Source organism: Carassius gibelio, chromosome A13, assembly GCF_023724105.1.
Source record: "Carassius gibelio isolate Cgi1373 ecotype wild population from Czech Republic chromosome A13, carGib1.2-hapl.c, whole genome shotgun sequence".
Lineage (NCBI taxonomy): Eukaryota > Metazoa > Chordata > Actinopteri > Cypriniformes > Cyprinidae > Carassius > Carassius gibelio.
The window spans coordinates 5,773,844-5,795,384 of record NC_068383.1 but is presented as its reverse complement, the minus strand read 5'-3'; the positions used below and the strand labels follow the sequence as shown (position 1 = coordinate 5,795,384).

The 21,541-nt window shown below is 35.8% G+C and overlaps 1 protein-coding gene across 1 annotated transcript in view; it reads right to left on the bottom strand.

Annotated features, from left to right (window-relative positions):
* Window positions 1-21,541, bottom strand: part of LOC128026575 (protocadherin-15-like) — a 174,287-nt gene that overhangs the window by 72,445 nt on the left and 80,301 nt on the right. Inside the window, exons 13-18 of the mRNA XM_052613836.1 lie at window positions 13,293-13,442; window positions 10,477-10,670; window positions 10,253-10,385; window positions 8,434-8,513; window positions 6,521-6,614; window positions 1,960-2,088 (exon numbers count right to left, since the gene is read on the bottom strand). Of these exons, the coding sequence (XP_052469796.1) occupies window positions 1,960-2,088; window positions 6,521-6,614; window positions 8,434-8,513; window positions 10,253-10,385; window positions 10,477-10,670; window positions 13,293-13,442 (780 nt within the window). The remainder of the gene's footprint in view (window positions 1-1,959; window positions 2,089-6,520; window positions 6,615-8,433; window positions 8,514-10,252; window positions 10,386-10,476; window positions 10,671-13,292; window positions 13,443-21,541) is intronic.

The window sequence follows — 21,541 nt, the reverse complement described above, 5'->3', positions numbered from 1 at the left end:
TGCTATAATGTTAGGTGAAATATAGCATGTGTGTGTGTGTGTGTGTGTGTGTGTGTGTGAGACCCTAAACCACAAAACCAGTCTTAAGTCACTGGTGTATATTTTTAGCAATAGCCAAACTAAATAAAATAAATAAATAAAAAGAAATGGGTCAAAATCGTTCTTTTATGCCAAAAATCATTAGGATATTAAGTAAAGATCATGTTCCATGAAGATATTTTGTACATTTCCTAATGTAAATATATCAACTTTAAAGATAATTTTCTCAGTATTTTTATTCATTTATTTATTTGGCACCCTCAGATTCCAGATATTCAAATAGTTGTATATCGGCCCAAATATTGTCCTATCATAACAAATGATAGACTTATTTATTCAGCTTTTAAATGATATATAAATCTCAATTTGGGGTTGGATGGGATATATGCACTGAAGTTCAGTTCAAGTGTCTTATGTCAGCAAGGCAAGCATTTATCTGAAAAAACATACAGTAAAAACCTAATATTGTGAAATATTACTATTTAAAATATGTTTTCCATTTGATTTAAAATATCAAAAAAACTTTTGTAAAATGTTAAGTGTCATTACTGTAAATTCTGATCAGTTTAATGCAATTATTATTTTTTTATATATATAAATTGTTCATTCATTCCTTATACAACATTACATACTACAGAGAAGCTGATTCAGTGAGAATAATTCATTTGCAACATAACTTCATGGATGCAAACCAAAATATAATTTAGCTGTTTATTATTTTTGTTAAAAACGATTTTTAAATGATTATTTGATGAATATAAACTTCAAAGAACAGCATTTATTTAAAAATGCATTTATTTTTACAGCATTTATTTATTGTAATTATTTTTGTATCAATCTAAAAAAACCTTCTCTGTGTGTGTGTGTGTGTGTGTGTGTGTGTGTGTGTGTGTGTGTGTGTGTGTGTGTGTGTGTGTGTGTGTGTGTGTGTGTGTGTTTAAAACAAAACCATTGGTTTGTTGGCAAAAGAAAATTGTGTCCCCAGAGTGAATGTCTTCAAAGCTAATTGTTTTATTGAAGCCTTGTTTGAAGCTCTCAGTGTGAACAGTATCTTAAGGCTTTTGGACACGTTAGCCTGTGGCAAACAACATGACTGTAAGTGTCTGTAGAGTGGAAACACACGGATATGCATTTGTGATTTGTAAAGTAAGTGTTTGTATGTGTATGCTTGTTTGTTGTCGCACAGCAGAATAAAGATCCAGGTGGTTTTGATCTCCACAGGGATCTGTGTGTGAATTTCAGAGCAATGCCTCAAAGTTTGTTGAGCACCTGCTTGTTGTGAACATGGCAGACTACACAGAACATGAGAGGATGATGAAATGAAAAGAAAGATGATGGAAAGAGAGAGATCAGCTCATAGGGAGGGATCCGTCTTGAGCAATGTCCAATAACTTAATTTTTTGGTTATTTACTAGTTACTTCATGAAAACAATCTCATGTCATATGAGGTCAATATGCACTAAATGATTTCAATCACATTTTTATTCAAGCACGAAGACATCGTTGGGCCACCTCACTCCTCTCAATCACATTGGCACTAAACTCAGTGATCAAGACATCACAGAACAACAACTTAACGGTAATGAGCTGCATAATGACAACACAACATTGTGAATGAAATCTTAACGCATCTTTCATTGATTATCTTTCTTACCAACCAAAGCATGATTAATCAAACACGTTAATTAAAAATCTAATCGCTTGGCAGGGCGGAACAGAAGCAGTCATCAGGGACTGACTGTAAGGTGACTAATGACTCTAATTTACCATGGCTTAATTAGGGAACAATAGAATTAATATCTGAAGATCTGTGCAGCATGACAGTTAAAGGGGCGTCAGGTGTAAACCTCACGGTAACCTCAGAAGCTAAAAATCACACCACACCTAAAGATAATTTGTTTAATTTGTCATGGAACTTACCCTGACTTGACCCACGAACACATTGGCCTCTTCCTCCCTCACAGTCAGATTCCTGGGAAGAGTGAGGTCGAAGGTGGGGTCGTTGTCATTAACATCCGTGATGACAATGCTGACAGTGGCCGTGGAAATCTACAAATATAGCAAATTAATTCAATATCAACAAGAACACAAAAGGCCTATTTCTCTCAAATATTGTATACAAATCTGTCTAAATCTGTGTTCGTGAGCACTTCTCCTTTGCCGAGATAATCCACCCACCTCACAGGTATGGCAGATCAAGATGCTGATTAGACAGCATGATTATTGCACAGATATGTTTTAGGCTGGCCACAATAAAAGGCCACTCTAAAATGTGCAGTTTTATCACACAGCACAATGCCACAGATGTTGCAAGTTTTGAGGGAGCGTGCAGTTGGCATGCTGACTGCAGGAATGTCCACCAGAGCTGTTGCCCATGAACTGAATGTTAATTTCTCTATCATAAGCAGTCTCCAGAGGTGTTTCAGAGAATTTGCCTTGAAGAAGGCCACAGAGGCCGAAACATGTTGGCATGTTTTTAATGGATAGCCAAGTTTAAATAAAGGTTTTAAACTTATATTCCTTGTGAGTGCCTCAGGATCACTGTTTATTTAGGTGTTTCAGAGAATTTGGCAGTACCTCCAACTGGCAAGCTCATCTGCATGCTCGTCGTCCTCATTGGGGTCTCGACCTGACTGCAGTTCGTCATCGTAACCGACTTGAGTGGGCAAATGCTCACATTTGTTGTTATCTGATACTTTGGAGAGGTGTTCTCTTTACAGATGAATCCTGGTTTTCACTGTACAGGGCAGATGGCAGACAGCGTGTATGGCGTCGTGTGGGTGAGCGGTTTGCTGATGTCAACATAGTGGATCGAGTGGCCCAAGGTGGCGGTGGGGTTATGGTATGGGCAGGCGTATGTTATGGACAATGAACACAGGTGCATTTTACTAATGGCATTTTGAATGCACAGAGATCCGTGACGAGATCCTGATGCCCATTGTTGTGCCATTCATCTACGGCCATCACCTCATGTTTCATCATGATAATGCATGTCCCCATGATGCAAGGATCTGTAAACAATTCCTGGAAGCTGAAAACATCCCAGTTCTTACATGGCCAGCATACTCACTGGACATGTCATCCATTAAGCATGTTTGGGATGCTCTGGATCTGCGTACACGACTGTGTTCCAGTTCCTGCCAATATCCAGCAACTTCACACAGCCATTGAAGAGGAGTGGACCAACATTCCACAGGCCACAATCAACAACCTGATAAACTCTATGTGAAGGAGATGTGTTGTACTGCGTCAGGCAGATGCTGAGCACACCATATACTGACTGGTTTTCGGACCCACCTTCACATTTTAGAGTGGCCTTTTATTGTGGCCAGCCTAAGGCACGCCTGTTGAATAATCATGGATTATCTCGGCAAAGGAGAAGTGCTCACTAACACAGATTTAGACAGATTTGTGAACAATATTTGAGAGAAATAGGCCTTTCTTGGGGGAAAAACAAAAGTTTTGCATTCATAATTTTGTTCAGTGTATATAAGAATGGCAAATTACTGGATCAACATTCTTGTTGGTCCTGAAACAAAATGATTTTGCTACCTTATGAATCTGTAATTATGAAGGTCTTTGCAGAAAATTTAGAGAGGAATTGTTAGTTAGTTTGTGCCTATAAACTTACTAAAAGAGCAGTCCTGACAGATCTGAACCATGGAGTTCAGAGTGCACTTACTGTCAAACCCTGAACCTTTCACAGCGTGCACACTGACATTCAGCCTGCTGCTGTCTGTCAGTCTTTTTTTTTCATATTGAAAATGACTTCAAAATTTGTGTCACCATTTAGTTTCTGACACCATTCCAGATTCCAGAAACACATTTACAGATATGTAATTAAATCAAAAGCAATTGAGTTCCTGGGGCTTAAAAGTTTAATAGCACACAGTGATGAATATAAATTCAACCGATCAGTCAAGATCAGCATGTAGAGTTTAGATCACAGTGGGATGTGCATGAAAAATTAATTCACCAAAAAAAAGAAAAAATTGGGGGAAGGAAGAAAAAAAGCTTCTTAAAAATGAATTATATATTCATAGATGGAGCTGTTGTTTGGCAAAAACATGTTCAGGTGCACTACAAAATAATTTTTTTCTGCTTTGCACTTTCCATGACAATGATATGGAATGGAAATTATTTAATGGATTGTTTGACCAGCTGAAAGTAATTTTGCCCATGTTGCACAGGGAAAGATTAAGGCACATCCTTCTGTCTCAAAATGCTTTTTACATGCCTGTCTTTCTTGAAAACTCCCTCCTCATCAGCTCTACAGATATCAGCCAGTGTTAATTTCGTTGACTAAATATTTTCGTCATTATTTTCGTCACGAATATATTTTTGCCGACGAAAACGAAACGAAAACTAAAATAGAAGGCACTGATGGAGACTAAAACTATGACTAAATTGATTGACATTATCGTCAACGAATAAAGGACGAGACGAAAATAGACTGTGACGAAAATCAAATCAGCAGACGGGAGAGATGCGAGGAATGAGCAAAAGAACCGGCAAAACAGAACAGACTGCATGAGAGAAGAGAACCAATCAGAGCCTGACTTATTGAGACGTGAAGCGAAGGTTTTCAGTTTTTATGAGCTCCCGGGAAGTCGGCATTCCAAGAGGTGATAGGGACTTTAAGCAACAGCCTCTGGTGGAACGGCAACGCCATTCTGGCGTTGTATTGCGCCTGTGCGAATTTAACTGCTACTTTCTGACGTTCTAATTTAACGGTCTACTACGGGAGAACAGCTGATTTGCCAGAGTCGCTACAACGTGAGAGGTTAGGTAAATAAATGTTATGTTTTTAGACTTATTTACATCATACAATATTAAAAACTCCTCTTCTGACAAAAGATTGTCATTTAACGCCAAAAGCAATCCTTCTCTTGCTTTTTTAAATTATATATTTTTTTGGATCTCAATAAATGAATTAATGCTGCGTTGCGCTGTTCTGTTTTACCGTTGCTTAGTGACTTTTACGTTCTTGGCTACAGCGGTGTGACGGCGAACTTCCGGTCGCTGTAGCCGTTCCATTCGCAGCTGTTGCTTAAAGTCCCTACTGTCTAAAAGAGCGACAAAATGTCCACAGCTCACTTCACGTTTGACGACGAACGAAACAAAACAAAGTGTAAAGCACGCAGAGCGCTCATTCGTGGCAAGAACACAACCAATTTGAAAAGACATTTACAGACGAGCCACCCGGACATTTTCTCAAATGTAATTTTACAACGATGTTCTTTTGTTTATTAAGCTAAGCAAAATTGGAATAGTGCAGTGCGTAGATGTTGTAGCATTAAATATTACGAACTGAAAAGTACTGTAAAATAGCCCCTTCTTCAAATTAGATGCGAGCACAATACTAATACGTAATATCATGATAAATACATTTGATTAATACTAATGTTTAGTATATTGTATAATGTTCTACTTGTTGACAATATCACAAATATTTCTATATTAGTCATGTGAAACATGAATGTTCACATCCTATCATTATACATACAAATCTAGCAATATTGTAGTATTTAAAACATACAATATTGCTAGACAAATGAATACTACACTTTACTTTTTTTATCCACCTAGCTGCCAACTTATTAAATATTTACTTTAAATGTATGCACTTATTGTTCAGCTCAGTTGTAAGCTTTAAGGTCCTGGACCTAACGTTATTTTTCTTTTATTGATGGTCAATTGGCAGCTAGTTATTGTTTACATTATCATGACAGTGTTTGTTGCTGCATAAAAGCTTTTGAATCGAAATAAAGACACAGTTGTGTTGAAATAAAGTTGAATTTGTGTTTTATATATTTTGGTTAAGTTTGTTTCCTATACCAGCTGTAAAAAATTGTCTAGTAAATCTGTTATTGATTTTAGTCTTATTTTAGTCGACTAAAATACCAAGCAATTTTAGTCGACTAAAATACCAAGCAATTTTAGTCGACTAAAATAAGACTAAAATTAAAACAAATCAGATGACTAAAACTTGACTAAAACTAAAAAGAATTATAGTCAAAAGACTAAGACTGAAACTAAATTAAAATTTCGTGTCAAAATTAACACTGATATCAGCCTGAGTTTGATAAATGAGCTTCATGCAGTCATTTAGCACTCCAGCATTTCTGTTTGCTGAAGTTCTCTCATTAGAGAAGCTATGCTGATAATACAAGTAAATGTTCTTTTAAAAAAGGTGAATGTGATTAAACAGAATGTGTATTGAGTCTCATTACAGAACATCCCTGAGCAGTGTTTGACAGTAATGACTATGCAAAAGTAATAAACTCATGAATACCAAATTATATAGAAATACAGTTTTCCGCTTTGTTTGCGATTGCTTTTGTGTAGATACTGTGTGTGTTTAAAGCAACACGTATACGTGGCATAAAACCTATTATATGAAAGATATGAGAAGAGGGTGTGAAGAGATTAGATATTTGAATCAGTCAGTGCTGATATTGTGGGATGGGTGCAGTCTCACCCCTCCTGGGTTGCCGTCGGATGCCGTGACAATGAGGAGATACTGGTCGATGGTCTCTCTGTCCAGAGGTTTGGCTAGTAGCAGAAGACCTATACTGAACAGACACACAACACGTTCATTTAATTTTCTATTTAATTTTATGTCTCCGTCCAAATATTTTCATCTCATTATTATTATTATTTTATTTATTTTTTGCTTTATTTTCTGCCATTTAAAAAAAGTACACAGACACAAACTGGGAGGGGACGTAGAGAGAGAGAGAGAGAGAAAAAGAATGAAACTCCTGCCAAAGACCATCATTGTACAAAATATTATAGTACTGTTTTTTCTTCATTATGCCTTTATAAATTTTAATTTTTTATATTGAGGAGAGTGATTAATCTCGTCAACTAAATTAAATGAGCACTTTATCCAAACTTTTCCCAAATTCTGTCATTCACTCCTCTTTTTCATTTCCAAGCTCAATGATTCTTTTCTTCAAACACATAGGGAGATTTTAGGTGGATATTTTTTTCATAAAATGCATGTGAATGGTGAAACATACACTATGCATTTATTTAGTGCTCCGAGATGAATCACATCAGTGATGTCAAAAGTCATTGGGTCTCATAACCAAATCATAACGCACCAAAGATGGGGGAGATGGACAGACAAGTTCCTGTTAACATTGCAGTCACACACAGCACAAGAAGCAGGCTGCTTTGCTGCTTGCACGTTTGTGTGTGAGTGTGTGTGTGTACAATTATATTCCTCTTCAGATGACCCCTACAAAAGTGATATTGAACGTGTCCTCTGAAGCCTGTGAAACAGCCATATAAAACACTTCAGTGAATGAGATTCTCTTTTCTTTCAGCTTCACAAAACCTTCTGCCAGCCACACAGCATTCAAGGCAAAGTCTTTAAATTTTAACATCCGTCTTTAATGACTCTTCAACTGTCTTTGCTGTTTCTTCAGCAGAAAAAAAAATTAAATAAAATCCGTTATAAGACAAATCAATGAAGGAGTGTTTTATTTCAGCAGTCACCTGAAGAAAAAAAAAACACCTTCACTGACTTTTTACCAATGATATTACTGATGATATTAATAATCTGTCTCTTTTACTGAATTTTGAAGAGGAGAAGAGAAGAGAAGAGAAGAGAAGAGAAGAGAAGAGAAGAGAAGAGAAGAGAAGAGAGGAGAAGAGAAGAGAAGATATCAGATGAGAAGAGATAAGGTAAGAGTAAATGAAGTGATAAAGACACGGTGAAGCATAAAGAGGCAAATCAAGGTGACATGATGAGAAGATAATTGATTAGAAGAGACACGATAAAAAGAGATAAGAACAGAAACTATGATATTAGATAAGGCAAGACACAGCAAAGCAAGATGAGGAGAAGAGACAAAACTGAGTACAGACTAGGTGAGGTGAGATAACAGAAAAAGACAAAAGAAAAGAAGAGATTAAGTGAACCATGAAAATGAGGCAAGAGATGTATACAGCACTAGCACTGCTCTTCTGCTCTCTGGATTCTCTATTGTAACTACTAACAACAGTCTTATGTGTCATAAATAAACCAACTATATGATGTTACAATTAAATAAAGCCTTTCAATTTCATACACAATCTCTCCCACTGACAGAAGATTTCACACTGCAAGCTTGTTTGTGCCTTTGTCTTGAGGGACTCTCATGCAGAGAGATGCAAATGTATGTGCTGTTTAAACAATATGTTATATATGTACTAGATATTCCCATCCCTAAACTCACGCAATTGGATGAGTCAGTGTTCTGTGTTGGGCTTGTTAGAATGTGCAAAAAAGTTAAAATATCCTGAATGTAATACAAGAGTCGTGTGTTACACTTTTAGGGGAAATGTAGTTTTATAGGATCTGTATTCTTAATTGATGAATTTTATTTATTAATGAAAACTTACGTTCGTGAAAGGTTGAAGACCTGCTGCGGGTCACCGCTTGCTATCTGATAGGTGATCGGATCCAGCTCACGGTCTGTAGCCTGTGAAAATACACCAATTCACACTTCATTTACACTAGTAGTTCAGACAAGTACTGGCTGGTGAAACATAAAATCAATGTAACAAAATCAATTGCAGGATAACAATGCACTTAAATGAAAAGGCCAAGTTTGATTGAAGGACATAACGAACAAATGTAGAATCAGTGACATTTTACAACACATATTAGTGTGTAACCCTACACCTTTGGTAGATTTTCCAGGATATCTGCTGTTACCGATTATGCTGTTTTTAAAGTTAGACAGCTCAATCTGTCTGTACACCTGAGTTGTATAATATCATATACTATTTTAATTACAAAATTATAATTAAGTGATATTGTTTCAAATCATGAAACAGGTTTGTGTTCCTGATTTTGATGCATATCGTCAGCACAGTTTGCAGTATAAATATTATGTTTTTGTTTTTTTTGTCTCTTAGAAATGCACATTTGACAGTAGCTTGAGTTGACAGTAGTAACGTGTGTTATGATGATGATGTAAATGTATGTTCGTTAACAAAAACAAAAACAGTAACATCTAAAAAAAAAAAAAAAAAAAAAAAAGTAAAAAAAAAATTTTTGTATGGTCAAATGTAATTATTCTGACTGTTTGAGTTTTATTAAAATTAGTCACTGGTTTTCCATAGTAGCATACATTTGGATCATGGTAAGCACATATTGTACCTCAATACCATGATTATATATATATATATATATATATATATATATATATATATATATATATATATATATATATATATATATATATATATATATATATATATATATATATATTATACATTGCTATAGGGTCTAAGTATTTGTATGAAAAACAGTAGTCTAAATACATTTAGTATAAATGCACAAATGCTACAACTTCATCACAAAAAAACATTACTCTTTTAATACATTTAATACATGGTTACATTAATAATATAACACAATTCAATATGAATATCCCACATTTATCTCCAAAATAGTGTTACCACAGTAAATGAATGCGATTTGTAGACTGAAAAGCCTTCTGACTGTACCGTTGCACACAGTGTTTGTGCTGTTTGTCAGAACTGTTTCAACCACCATTTCAAATGTCAATATATCAATGTTGAATGTTTAAATGATGTAAATATGTCAGTATTGTATGTTTTAGTGTCTATGCAAACGTAAGTAAATGTACTTTTTGTAAAACCACATTTTGTGTAAAATACATATACATTCTCATGACATCATGCTGGAATGGCTTACAACACACTACTTCAGCAATATCTTTCCTGTGCATTCAGTAGTATGCTAATTTTCCACATGCACAGAATACCCAGATGACCTACTACATTTATCAAAACGTGCAGTATACAAAAGGTCATACTGCATGAGATACTGCATCCCACAATGCAATGCATTCAGCTTGACCTTCTATTTCCAGTGTATCTGCCAACATCCTTTTTTTGGCTCATAATTTGATCGGCCTGCGAAGGCTTAAGACCAGGCTTCCAAAACCTTTTGACCCATGAATTTTCAAGACTTTTTCAGTCATTTGTGATTACTGGATAATAATTTCTGCAAATCACTTTATAGATATTGCACAGAAAATGAAAAGTCAAAGCATGGCTAAAAATATATAATTTATTAAATATATGATTAAAATAAACGCAATTTATACATTTTTATTAAATATTATATTCATATTTTAATATATTAACATTATATATAAATATATAAAAGTAAAATCTATGTGTATACCTGCAGATTCAGCAGTATGGCTCCTATCCTCATGGCCTCGCTGATCTCCAGGTTGTAGGTCTGTAGGGGGAATCGTGGTGGACTCTGATTGTTGGGTGGCAGAACCTCTATATAGACTGTAGTTATGGAGCTCCTATATGCAAAGTAACAAAGAAAATAAAAGAACAAAGACACAAGCCGACAAAACCGAGAGATGTAACTGATGTAATGCAGTCACATCTGACCTCCTCTCGGGGTCGGGAGCATTGTCCGACGCTCTGACGGTCAGTGCGTAGGAACGACCGACTCTCAGTGTGATCCCTGGTGCTAACGTGATTCGTCCTGTGCGGTTGTTGATGATGAAATCACCTTGATCTCCAGCCAGGATGACGTATGTGATGAGGCCGTTTAAACCAGCGTCAGCGTCCTGAGCCGTCAGCTGACAGAAGAAACAGAGACATTTTTATTTTAAGCCACATTCTTCTAGTTCACACTGATCTTCTTTATCTGTGTGTCACAACAGTTTGATATTACCCTTCCAATAAGTGATATGGTAATGTACTCAGATTTTGGTATTTAATAGCTTTGTGTTAACTGATTTTAAAGAGAATGTACACACAAAGAGCAATTTCAAATCTATTAAACTGTTTAGAACAACAATAAAAAAAATTACTAGAAAATAAAACTACAAACAATGACTAAAAATCTATATTATATTACATGAAATATTATATTAAATACATACTACATATAATTATATATTATAAAATATCAATAATCATATTTTGTTGCATTGCAGCCTGAAATGAAGATGGACAGTTATTGTTTTATCAAGCTGTGCAACGTATAAGAACTTATAAAAACTAACTACAATTAATAATTATATATTAAAATAAATTGTATAACTAAAATATTACAATATATTGCCATATGATTTTCCATGGGACTGAAAATATCATGTCCATTTATTTATTTATTTTTCAGGCATTTGTCTTTCTAACAAATTGTATTTCATTTTGAACGGATGATGAAACACATCTAAATGTTTAACTGGTAGTATACTTTATTGAACATCATGGTACTCCTAGAATGCATGGTTTAAAAACCAAGGAAATACCACAGCACCGTGCACACAAGCCTAGTACTTTTTTAATATAATATTTAGATGCCATTTTTTCTCATAATATTTACAGATGAGGTCTTAGTTCTACTTGCTGAACTTTTTCTTTCTTTAAACTCAACACTCATTACTTTAAATCAACCATAACAGAAAATCCACGATTCCATCCTTATTAAAATGCAGATTAGACTCTCAGTGTTAATGAGGTTTAAAAGAAGCATAATATGATTATTCAGGATAAATTCTCAAACACAAAAGGTACAGATCAAAGACTAAAGACTTTTGATTAGGTTCGAAGACATCATTTAGATGTAAACTCTTAACCCTGAATGTTATCATCTTTAAAAGCACTGGGGCAATAAATAAACCCTGAGAATAATTAATTCAGAGTCCTTCTAATAAGAAAGCGCCACCTCCATCCACAGCTCTCATTATTGAGAAAACTCTCCAGAAGCACTGATCCATACAGCCGAGTCTTTAGCTGCTTGGAGTGCTGACGTATGGAAAAACACACACACACTCAAGGGCGGCAAATATGGCTTATAAAACACATCCAAGTGGCCAAGTTGACCTAGCTGTGAACTCTGACCTCATTTCAGGAGGATCTGGGCAGCTTGTTATTTCAAGAGAAACTACAGGCCTTTATGTGACTGATTTTCCTTTGAATCGTGACCCAGCCGTGTCGGAATGAGACAAACACAGGCGGAGCAGAACATGAGCAGAGTACCAAAATAAAGCTGAGAGAATCGTTACTGAGAGAGAGAGTGAATATGCCATAGCCTGAGGGAAAGAAAAGCACACATTATGTTCACTTTTATATCATTTTGCCCTACTTTTTGTCAGCCCACCATGTCTACATAAGCCACTTTCACAATTCAGATGAGAACAGTTGTCATTTGTCTTCTGAGTGCTTAATGCTGGTCTATACACAAACAGAGTTTGCTTATTTACAGAAGTGTCAACTGCACTCTACCACCAAATACACAACCTAAATATTGCTGATTAATCTGCATTACGTTCACAGATCAATTCAGATGAAATTCAATGCACTGATAACTTTGGATGTATTTGTCACTTACAAAATGTGGCAAAAGAAAGAGACAGAATGAGACAGACAGATTGACAGGTCATCTGAACAAACCAGTGTTTGGAAAGCTACTTTGAAACTGAATAATTTAAAGCAATTTAATTAAAGAAAAGCTACTTACAAAAAAAAAAAAAATGCTTGGCTAAAGCGGAAAAAAAATATTTCACAGTGAAAAACCTATTCAAAGAATGAAATAAAACAAACGGAATAAATCTCACAATGGTTTTCCCATGCTACTGTTTTGAAAAAGCTGTTTGTTACTGTGGAGACTGCATTATTCAAAGCATTGTGACACAACAACACGCCGAAGTCAGAAACTTCGCCATTTTTAGTTGGCAGTTATACATCAACACTGGAAAAAATCTACTGAAAAGTTAACATAAAAATACATACAAATTATTCACAAGGCAACCTGGGGAGAAAAACTATTTTTAGGCATATGAATGGGATTCAGTAAGTCTGGTTAAAGATGTAAACAGACAGTATGACTCACTGCAGTTCATTAGCTTCAGTTCATATGATCTGGTTCCTCTTTAAAAAAGGTTGCTTTATTGCCTGCTATTCTTTGAGTTCATTTAGCTTAATGACTGTTTGCTTCATTTTTCAATGCATTTTTTTTTACTTATTTCTTCAGAAAAATAAATAGATAAATAAAATCCAGATGCTGTTGAGTCACATTAAATAATTTGCCTATAGTCTTAAGTTATTAATGAAACAAACATAGTGCCGAGTTCATTTCACACTCCAAATCACATTTGGAGTTCTCAACAAACACTCCATCATGAATAAATGATTCATACATGACTTCTCATAAGCCAAGTGAAGGTTTGTGAGCTGTAGTGCTGTGTCCTCACCTGCAGGACGGTCTCTCCGGGCAGCATGTTAGTGAAGATCTCCACGCTGTAGGACACCTGACTGAAAGTGGGAGTGTTGTCATTTGCATCGATGACCAGAATGTCCACCGTCACGGGTCTGCTCTGTTGAACGCCATCAGAAGCCACCAACTTTGGGAGGAAATAAACAAATAAAAAAATAAATTCAACAGCATTTCACAACAAAGAAAATGTTGTATCTTTTCTTTTCTGAAAATGTCGGTTCACTCATTGGCTTGATATACTCATTGTGTGTGTGTGTGTATGTCTGCTTATAAATATTGGAGAAAATGTATAGAAAATTTATATAACATTTTTGAAAAAACATTTAGTTTATATTTTATATTTTATATATTTATTATATGTTTTATAATATTTTATATACAAGTATATATTTTCAATAAAATATAAGAAATAAATATAATTTCACAACTTATACATTTCACAATTTTTATGATTTATTAATTAAAGATGATTTATTCATATATATCTATATATATTTTCTTGATTTAAGCATATGTAAAATATTTAAAGAATATATATATAGGTATGACAAGTAAAAATTGATAGCCTGAATGCACTGTAAGTAGCTTTGGATAAAAGCGTCTGCTAAATGCATTAATTTAATTTAATAAAAATTATATATATATATATATATATATATATATATATATATATATATATATATATATATATATATATATATATATATATATATACATTACAATATAAAATTATTTATACAGTAACATGCTTTATTCTTATATATCTTTTGCAATTTTACTTGCAAACCAAGAATTTTTTTCTTCTTTAGATCCGACTGATTTAATATGTATCTGACGTATAGCACAGCATGTGGGCACTTCATACAACAAATTCTCAGTATTATGGGACAGCTTACAAATGTTATCGGCAAAAATTGCCACAGCTAACATTTGTCCAACGTCTCCCGCTGCGTTCCTTTCAAAGGCACTCAAAGTGCTGAGCTAGCAGCCGTAGGTTACTCTGTTGTTCCTCGGCTTGCATTTCCATGAGCTTTTCCCCCAGAGAATAGTGGCAGTAAATGTGGATCAAAGCCCAGCGGTTGCTCAGCTTGAGCAGAAGAGGAGAGTATTGCATATGTAAACATTACAATGGAGAACAGCTCCAGGACAGCGAGATCTCCAGAGTGGTTTGTTCTGTATCCAGGTGGAGTTCTTGCATTGGCCCTAGGCAAGTTGACTACTCGATTGTACTGTTATTAGACACTCGCTGAGTTTGACCTTAAGGAGAGTTTGGCTGCTGATTCTTGGAGATCTTTCAGCTGCTTGGCGTATCTTATATAGTCAAGAAATGCATTTTAAGGACAGGCAGACAGATATAGTGGACTTTTGTTTTGGATTGGCATTAGTAGATTATAGTAAGAATTAGGGTTGGGAATCGGTAGAAATTCTCTGGTTCTGGTTCCGTTTCCATTAAATGGTTCAGGTTCCGATTCCAGTTCCATTAAAATCATTAAACAACTATTAAAAAAATAGTGGTAAGGAAAAATGCACAATACTCAACTACTCAATGCTCAACACTGTTTATTACTTATTGTAAACTTAATTTAAAGGATGACAATGGCAAAATTCAACATATATTACAGTATACAAATTTTCCGGTTCTATTTAAATGCACTATTATTATGTTTTTTTTTTACTATTTTACCTTCACTGAATGTAGCGTTGCTGGAAGGTAGTAAGTAATGTTGAGTAATGCTAGTCCATCAATCAGCATGTGTTTCAAAGTTGATGTTTTTTACAATATCAATAATATTATGCTTTTCAAAATGGAATAAGCTGGTTGGCCAAATAGTCCCTCGAGGGTTAAGACACTTGTTAATTTCTCTAAATTAATGAAATATGAACTTTTATACTTATAACCATGTATACACACACTCCATAAAGTCCCTATTTTACAAATAATAATGCAGTCAGGAGATGGTGTGATGCAATGAGTGGTTTCCACATTTTTTAACATTTAAAATGCATGAAAATAAATATTTTCTATCACTTTGTTTATCACTCTTGAAATGACCTGTACACTAAATAATCTAACCCTCATACTTACATAACAATAGCAGTCTATTTATTTAGTGGTCCAAGTTGAAGTATACATACTGAAGTCAGTATGTATATTAATGACAATATGGGACAAATATAATGTAATTTAGTGGCGGCAGGTGCTGAGTGCTGCTAGTACATGTACAGTCAGAGAAAACTATGTGTACGGTCGGCAGTTAAAGACACTATGCGGTGCGGCGAGTCTGTGGAGTGCACGTCTGTTGAAACATTGTGCTCAGTAATTAAAGAGGCAGGGCAACATTTCTGTTATTTGGTTTGTGACATCCTTTATGGCATTGGTCTTAAACTCAATTCCTGGAGGGCCACAGCTCTGCACAGTTTTGCTCCAACCCTAATCAAACACACCTGATCCAGCTAATCAAGGTCTTCAGGATTACTAGAAACTTCCAAGCAGGTTTGATTTGGAGCTGGTTGGATCTAAACTCTGCAGAGCTGTGGCCCTCCAGGAATTGAGTTTGAGACCACTGCTTTATGGAAAATGCTGAATATCAGAACACAGGCGCAAGGCTACTCAAACCGCTTGGTCACGTGTCGCACCAGAACCATTTTCAGAAAATTTAAAATTGCTCACGATTCCGTTTCTTTAAAAAAAAAAAAAAAACTGGTTCTTGGTTCCCAACCCTAGTAAGAATTAAGTTTTAAAAATTAAAGTATTGAAGACAAGTTTTTTTTATGAAAACTACCTTATGGGCAGTTGAGTATCTGAACATAAGTAGCATTGAATCTATTAGTGTTGTTGTTCATTTTAACCTCTAATGTACCAAATGACAGTGTTCCCTGTATAGTTCACAGTATTAGTTGGCAGAGATTTGTTTTATTTATTTTTTATTAAGAAAGCCAAACTACTGGTATTGGCAGATAGAATTCTGAATAATCTGCTGTCGCTATTGGCTGAGAAATTTCATATCTGTGCATCTCTACATTTTTATGATTTTAGTTTTAGTTAACTATAACACCCCTGGTAAGATTCAGCTTTCCAATAAACTCTTCAGCTGTCCGTCTGTTCCAGAATGCCTTTGAAAATGATGTGAGAGTAGCTCAGATTAGTATTGTCTCAGAGCTTCACGTATTCAATCAAACACGATCAAAAGGGATATTATGGTACAGCAATAAAAAGAGAAATTGAAGAGACAGAACAAAGTGCAAGTCCAAGACAGCATGAAAGACAGTGTCATCTGATCTCTCAGTGATCAAAATCTCACTATTTTCCTTACAATAACTTCCACCACAAACTCAGAGAGTGAGAAACATCTCAGTGTCTGACTCAGAGAATTTCAGCTCCATTTATGTCATTTAAAAAGCATTTTTACCCAGTTTCCCCTCTATGTGTCTGGCTCTAATGGATTTTGAATAGGCAATGAAAGTAAGAAATTGAATAAACAAAAAACAAGACTAAAAAACATTCGCTCAGAAAAACCCACGTATTAGAAGCTCCCGGAGGAAGTTGCTCTTTCATAGCTCTGGAAAATTCAATAAAGTCTCACTTGTGTTTCATTTAAGCTCTCCTTTGAAACTTTAAAGGAGGAACATGTAAGATTACTGGCAAGCAGGAGACATCAGTGTCCAGTTTTAATGTCAAGAAGAAACAAAAGAGATTTTAGTTTACATTTTTATTTTTAGCTGGTGTTGCTGAATGAAAGAGGGAGGATCAGAGGATAAGGGGAAGAGGAAAAGGTGTTTGTCAGTTAAAGGGGGCAGGAGAATCGTGATGGGAATTCAAACTTTGGCCTGTCAGAGGATCAACTGTCCAGCTGAACCCCTGAAGACGGGCCGCATGTGACTGCTCACAGCCAAAAAGGTCATACTGCATTAAAAAATTCACCCTTACTTTAAAAATAGACTTTTAAAAAGAATAGTTCAGCTTCAGCCCAAAACTTCCACTTTTTGGAACTTTAGAGCCCCAGTAACCATCAGTTTATGGAAGTGAGCAGCTCAAACTTTCTTCTAAACATATTATTTTGGGTTCTACACTCTTCTTCACTTGCACCTATTCCGTGAAGAATATTTACCATCCATATAATGATTCCATTGCACAAAATGTGCTCTACAGTGGAAAAAGATTATTTTAATTATTAAATGTTCTTCACGGTAAGAAAAAATGGTTCTTTTAAGAACAGTTAACTGAAAGGTTCTTTGGGGAATGAAAAATGGTTCTTCTATGACATTATGAAATAACACTTTTTTAAGAGTGCACAGAATAAAGTCATACAGGTTTTTTTTTAACAATGTGAGGTGAATAAATGAAAGAGACTTCACATTTTGATGTAGGGAAGTTGAATTTGATTGTGTTGGTCTCTCTCCGGGCCTAATAACTCTACAGCTAATTTCCTTTCATGTATTTGTTTCAACCTGTTTTATTCTTTATAAAAGAAAACATATTAAATGTGATTGGGTCTCTGTTTTGTGCTGATAAGCAGACTATTGTTAAGCCTTTCAAGTGGATTAACGCTTATTGTCAGAACAATAATCGTCACGATCTCACGGTGATGGGGCGTGTCCGGGTGAGTACGATTTGTTTGGCCATCCCAAAATTGTAAACTTTGATTGGCCAAAGCCAGTGGCCTATGTCCTGATGTGATAAATATGTAATGCTATAAAGCTATTCCCCGATTCTCTTGATCCAAATTAAGGTAGTTCACAGGGTCCCATACATTTTTAAAACAAACTAATTATTTACACACACACACACACACACACACACATACACACAGAGAAGCTTTAGAAAACATAAAGTATTTAAAATGATTATGCTCTTTGTGAACTAAATTACTAAATCTATTCAGTTTATTTATTCAAATCATTAATTTAGTCTGATGTTTTTCTGCCTTCTTAAACTTTTCTGGAAGCAGTCTGGAAGTGTTTTTTTTTCTGTCTTGTAAATGCATTAAAATTCATTATATTTTTCAATCTATACAGAGGATGTGATGTGAACCCACTGAACCTGTTTTAAACTTGGTTGGACTTGGTCGTCAACTCTAAATCTACAAAAAGAAAATGGATGGGACCAAAAACATCAAATTCCTTAGGAAAATCTGCTGCCCTCTGCCAGAAAATTGTCAATGGGAAGAAGGGTTACCTTCCAACATGGCAATGACCCAAAGCACACAACAAAACTGAAGTTAAAATGAGTTAAACTCCACTGAAAATCTGTGGAATGACTTGAAGACTGCAGTCCACAAATCTCTCCATCAAATTTACCTGCACCTGAGCAGTGCTGCAAAGATATTGCAAAGTCTAGATGTGCAGAGTTAGTAGAGAAAGAGACAAATCCCAAAAGACTAAAGGCTGGTTAAAGCAAAAGGTGGTTCAGCAAAATACTGACACCAGGGGGTGATCCTTTTTCCAGCTCATTGAGTCTTCTTTTATTTTTTTATTTTTATTTGACATGTTGGTGTTATATCTTTCACTTGGATGTTTCAGATGAGTACAGATGGATAAAACAAAATGTTGTCCATCTTCATTTCAGGCAGCAAAGTAACAAAATGTGATTATTTTATTTACATCTGTGTGTACATTCACGCTCTGTCAGTTTTCTTTGTTTCAGCTCCTCTGTCATCCTGGTCGTGGTTATCATCTCTGCCTGCTCCGTCTGCTCCGCTGTGGGATCTTCGGACTCATCTGCTCTGATCTGGTGGTCTTCAGCTCCGCCTGTGCCTCCGGCTTCTTCCTGGTTTCCTGCTCTGCTGGTCCTGCTTCAGGTCCATGTTGCTGCACTGCCTCATGGACCTGGCCCTCCGTCCCACCCCCGGTTCCATATCCGTTTCATCGCCCTCCTTGATCCTGCACTGTGGGGAGTGTCTGGAAGCTGATTTTTGGAGAGGGGTTCTGTCTGTTCGCCACCAGAATTTGCCTGTGCTTTACATTGACTCTTGCACCACACAGACTGTCCCAGATCACCCTGGACTACAATTCCCACAATTCTTCTCACTGATTACACACACATCTGAGTCCAGTCACACACTATACAAAAGGCTCGCTCTCTTGCTCATCTCTGTCAGCTTCTTAACATTAAGAGTGTGTGTGTGTGCAATGGCGCGGCGCAGCACACCTCACGCAGACAGGACTTACATGGTCCATGTACAGACACAGCACTAGTTATACAAAACACACAGGTCTGTTATGAACAATCCTTTAAATATAGACAAATTATTATTAGGCTGGGCTGTTGTACGTTTTTTTATGACTGCCGTATTCGCAAGTGTCTTCCAAGGAATATATACTAGGCATACCACTTAAAGAACAAATTTTTCCAACTCGATGTGCTGTTGTGGTAGGCCAGTTTCAAATTGCATATCTGGCACACTGCCTTTGTCTTTTCCTCACTTAATTTAAAGTGCTCCCACACAACTGAGGTCTTCTCCATTTTTGTCTTCTCTTCAAGATGAATGGATTCATGACGTTCATGACCATGCCGATACGGGCCAGTCAGCATGGATACGGTTTCATTTTCAACTGTGATGCTGATAACGGAGCTCTTTTAAACGCAATACAAATACGTCAGTTGTTGCTGTGTGCGTAGTGTAATATAAACAGCGATATGGACGATGAGCAGATTTTTCTGTTTTCGGGACTCCATTTACATGTGATATTTACTTCATTCAATAACAGATAAAAGGACACAACTCTTGACGTGAAGGTGAAGACAGGTATAATATAAATAAGCGCAAAAGTTTCCTCAACAAACCAAACCGGCTCAGACATTTTTTTTTTCTTCGTCTAACTGTGCTGAGAATTCTGGGCCGAATGCATCATACCAGGCAAACTGTAACCGTACCAAATAGTTCTTAGAACTTTTTCGGCCCAATATTAAAAAGCAGCTATATCCAAGAGCGATTAAGAACCATTCCATGGGGGATCCCAGATGTAAAAAAAAAAAAAAAAAAAAGATTATTTGAATCTCAAAATTTAAAATCCAATTCCAACCCACCGAAAGAATAACTGAATAGTCTGGTCCAGCCCTAACACATATATCCATTATTCTCATACTAATAACTCATTAATTTGACATAAATACATAATTAAATTAACATAATTAAATAATTTATACATCTTGTCTATTTCTGTCATCCCTGATGACATCACCCCCAACTGAAACGGTCAATAGTCAATTGAACAAACTAGACCTCTCATATTAAACAATGATCAAAACACTGCACTCAAATATTCCTCCTGTGATCCAGCTGTCTTTTAACTGCTCCTTGGAGATGAGGGATTCTGGAAAGATCACAGACACTTGAGCCTAAATCTCAATCAATAGAACCAATCGATGGACAGAGTCCTGAAGAGACACATCACATACTGAACAAACAGCATTGTTTCAATCGCTTTATTTTGCTCATCACAGCAAATAGTTTTCATGGTGAGACTTGATGTTCAAGACAGAAATATTCATCTTAAAGTAAGAACATTGCCTGTTGTTAATAAAGTGGATGCTCCTCATGCCAGAGGAGTCCCACAGGACAGATCGTGACTCACACAGTGTTTTAGAAGAGCAGTAAGTAATCTCAAGAGGACAGAAGACTGAAAAGACTGAACTAAAGTGGCCAGTCATTCATTTTCAATGAGAGTAGTGACATGAGTGACAGGAACTGTACATAAAATCCAATTTTCAGAAATCTAATGTTTTAATCATAGGAACATTTTACAATCATAAAGACTTGAATCAAGGGCAATCATCGCAAATGAAGTCATTAGGTCGAGCACAAAAGAATCGGTGAACCGTTTTCTTCAACCGGTTTATTGAATCGAACTGTCCGAAAATAAATAGCAGGCCTACCTTGCACAATTTGTCTAGTATTTAATTTAAAAAAATCAACATGTTGATGCTGTGTGGAAAATACCAGTTAATTGTGAAGTAGTGTAGAGCTTCACTGAATAAAAAAAAACTCTAAAATCTAACTCTTAAAAGCTTTTTAATGATTATAAGGGGGAGCACTCTGTGTACTTTCTAGGCTATAACCCATGCAGACTTTGACTCACAGATTCCCTCTCTGCTAATCTTTTTATCACATATTGCCTTTTCCCATTGTGTTGCCTTTACTACTTCAGTTAACTGAAGGTGGAGCAGGTGCTTGCACAGCAAAACATGTCTGTAGCATGTGTGGTTGCACGTATTGACGCCCCCGT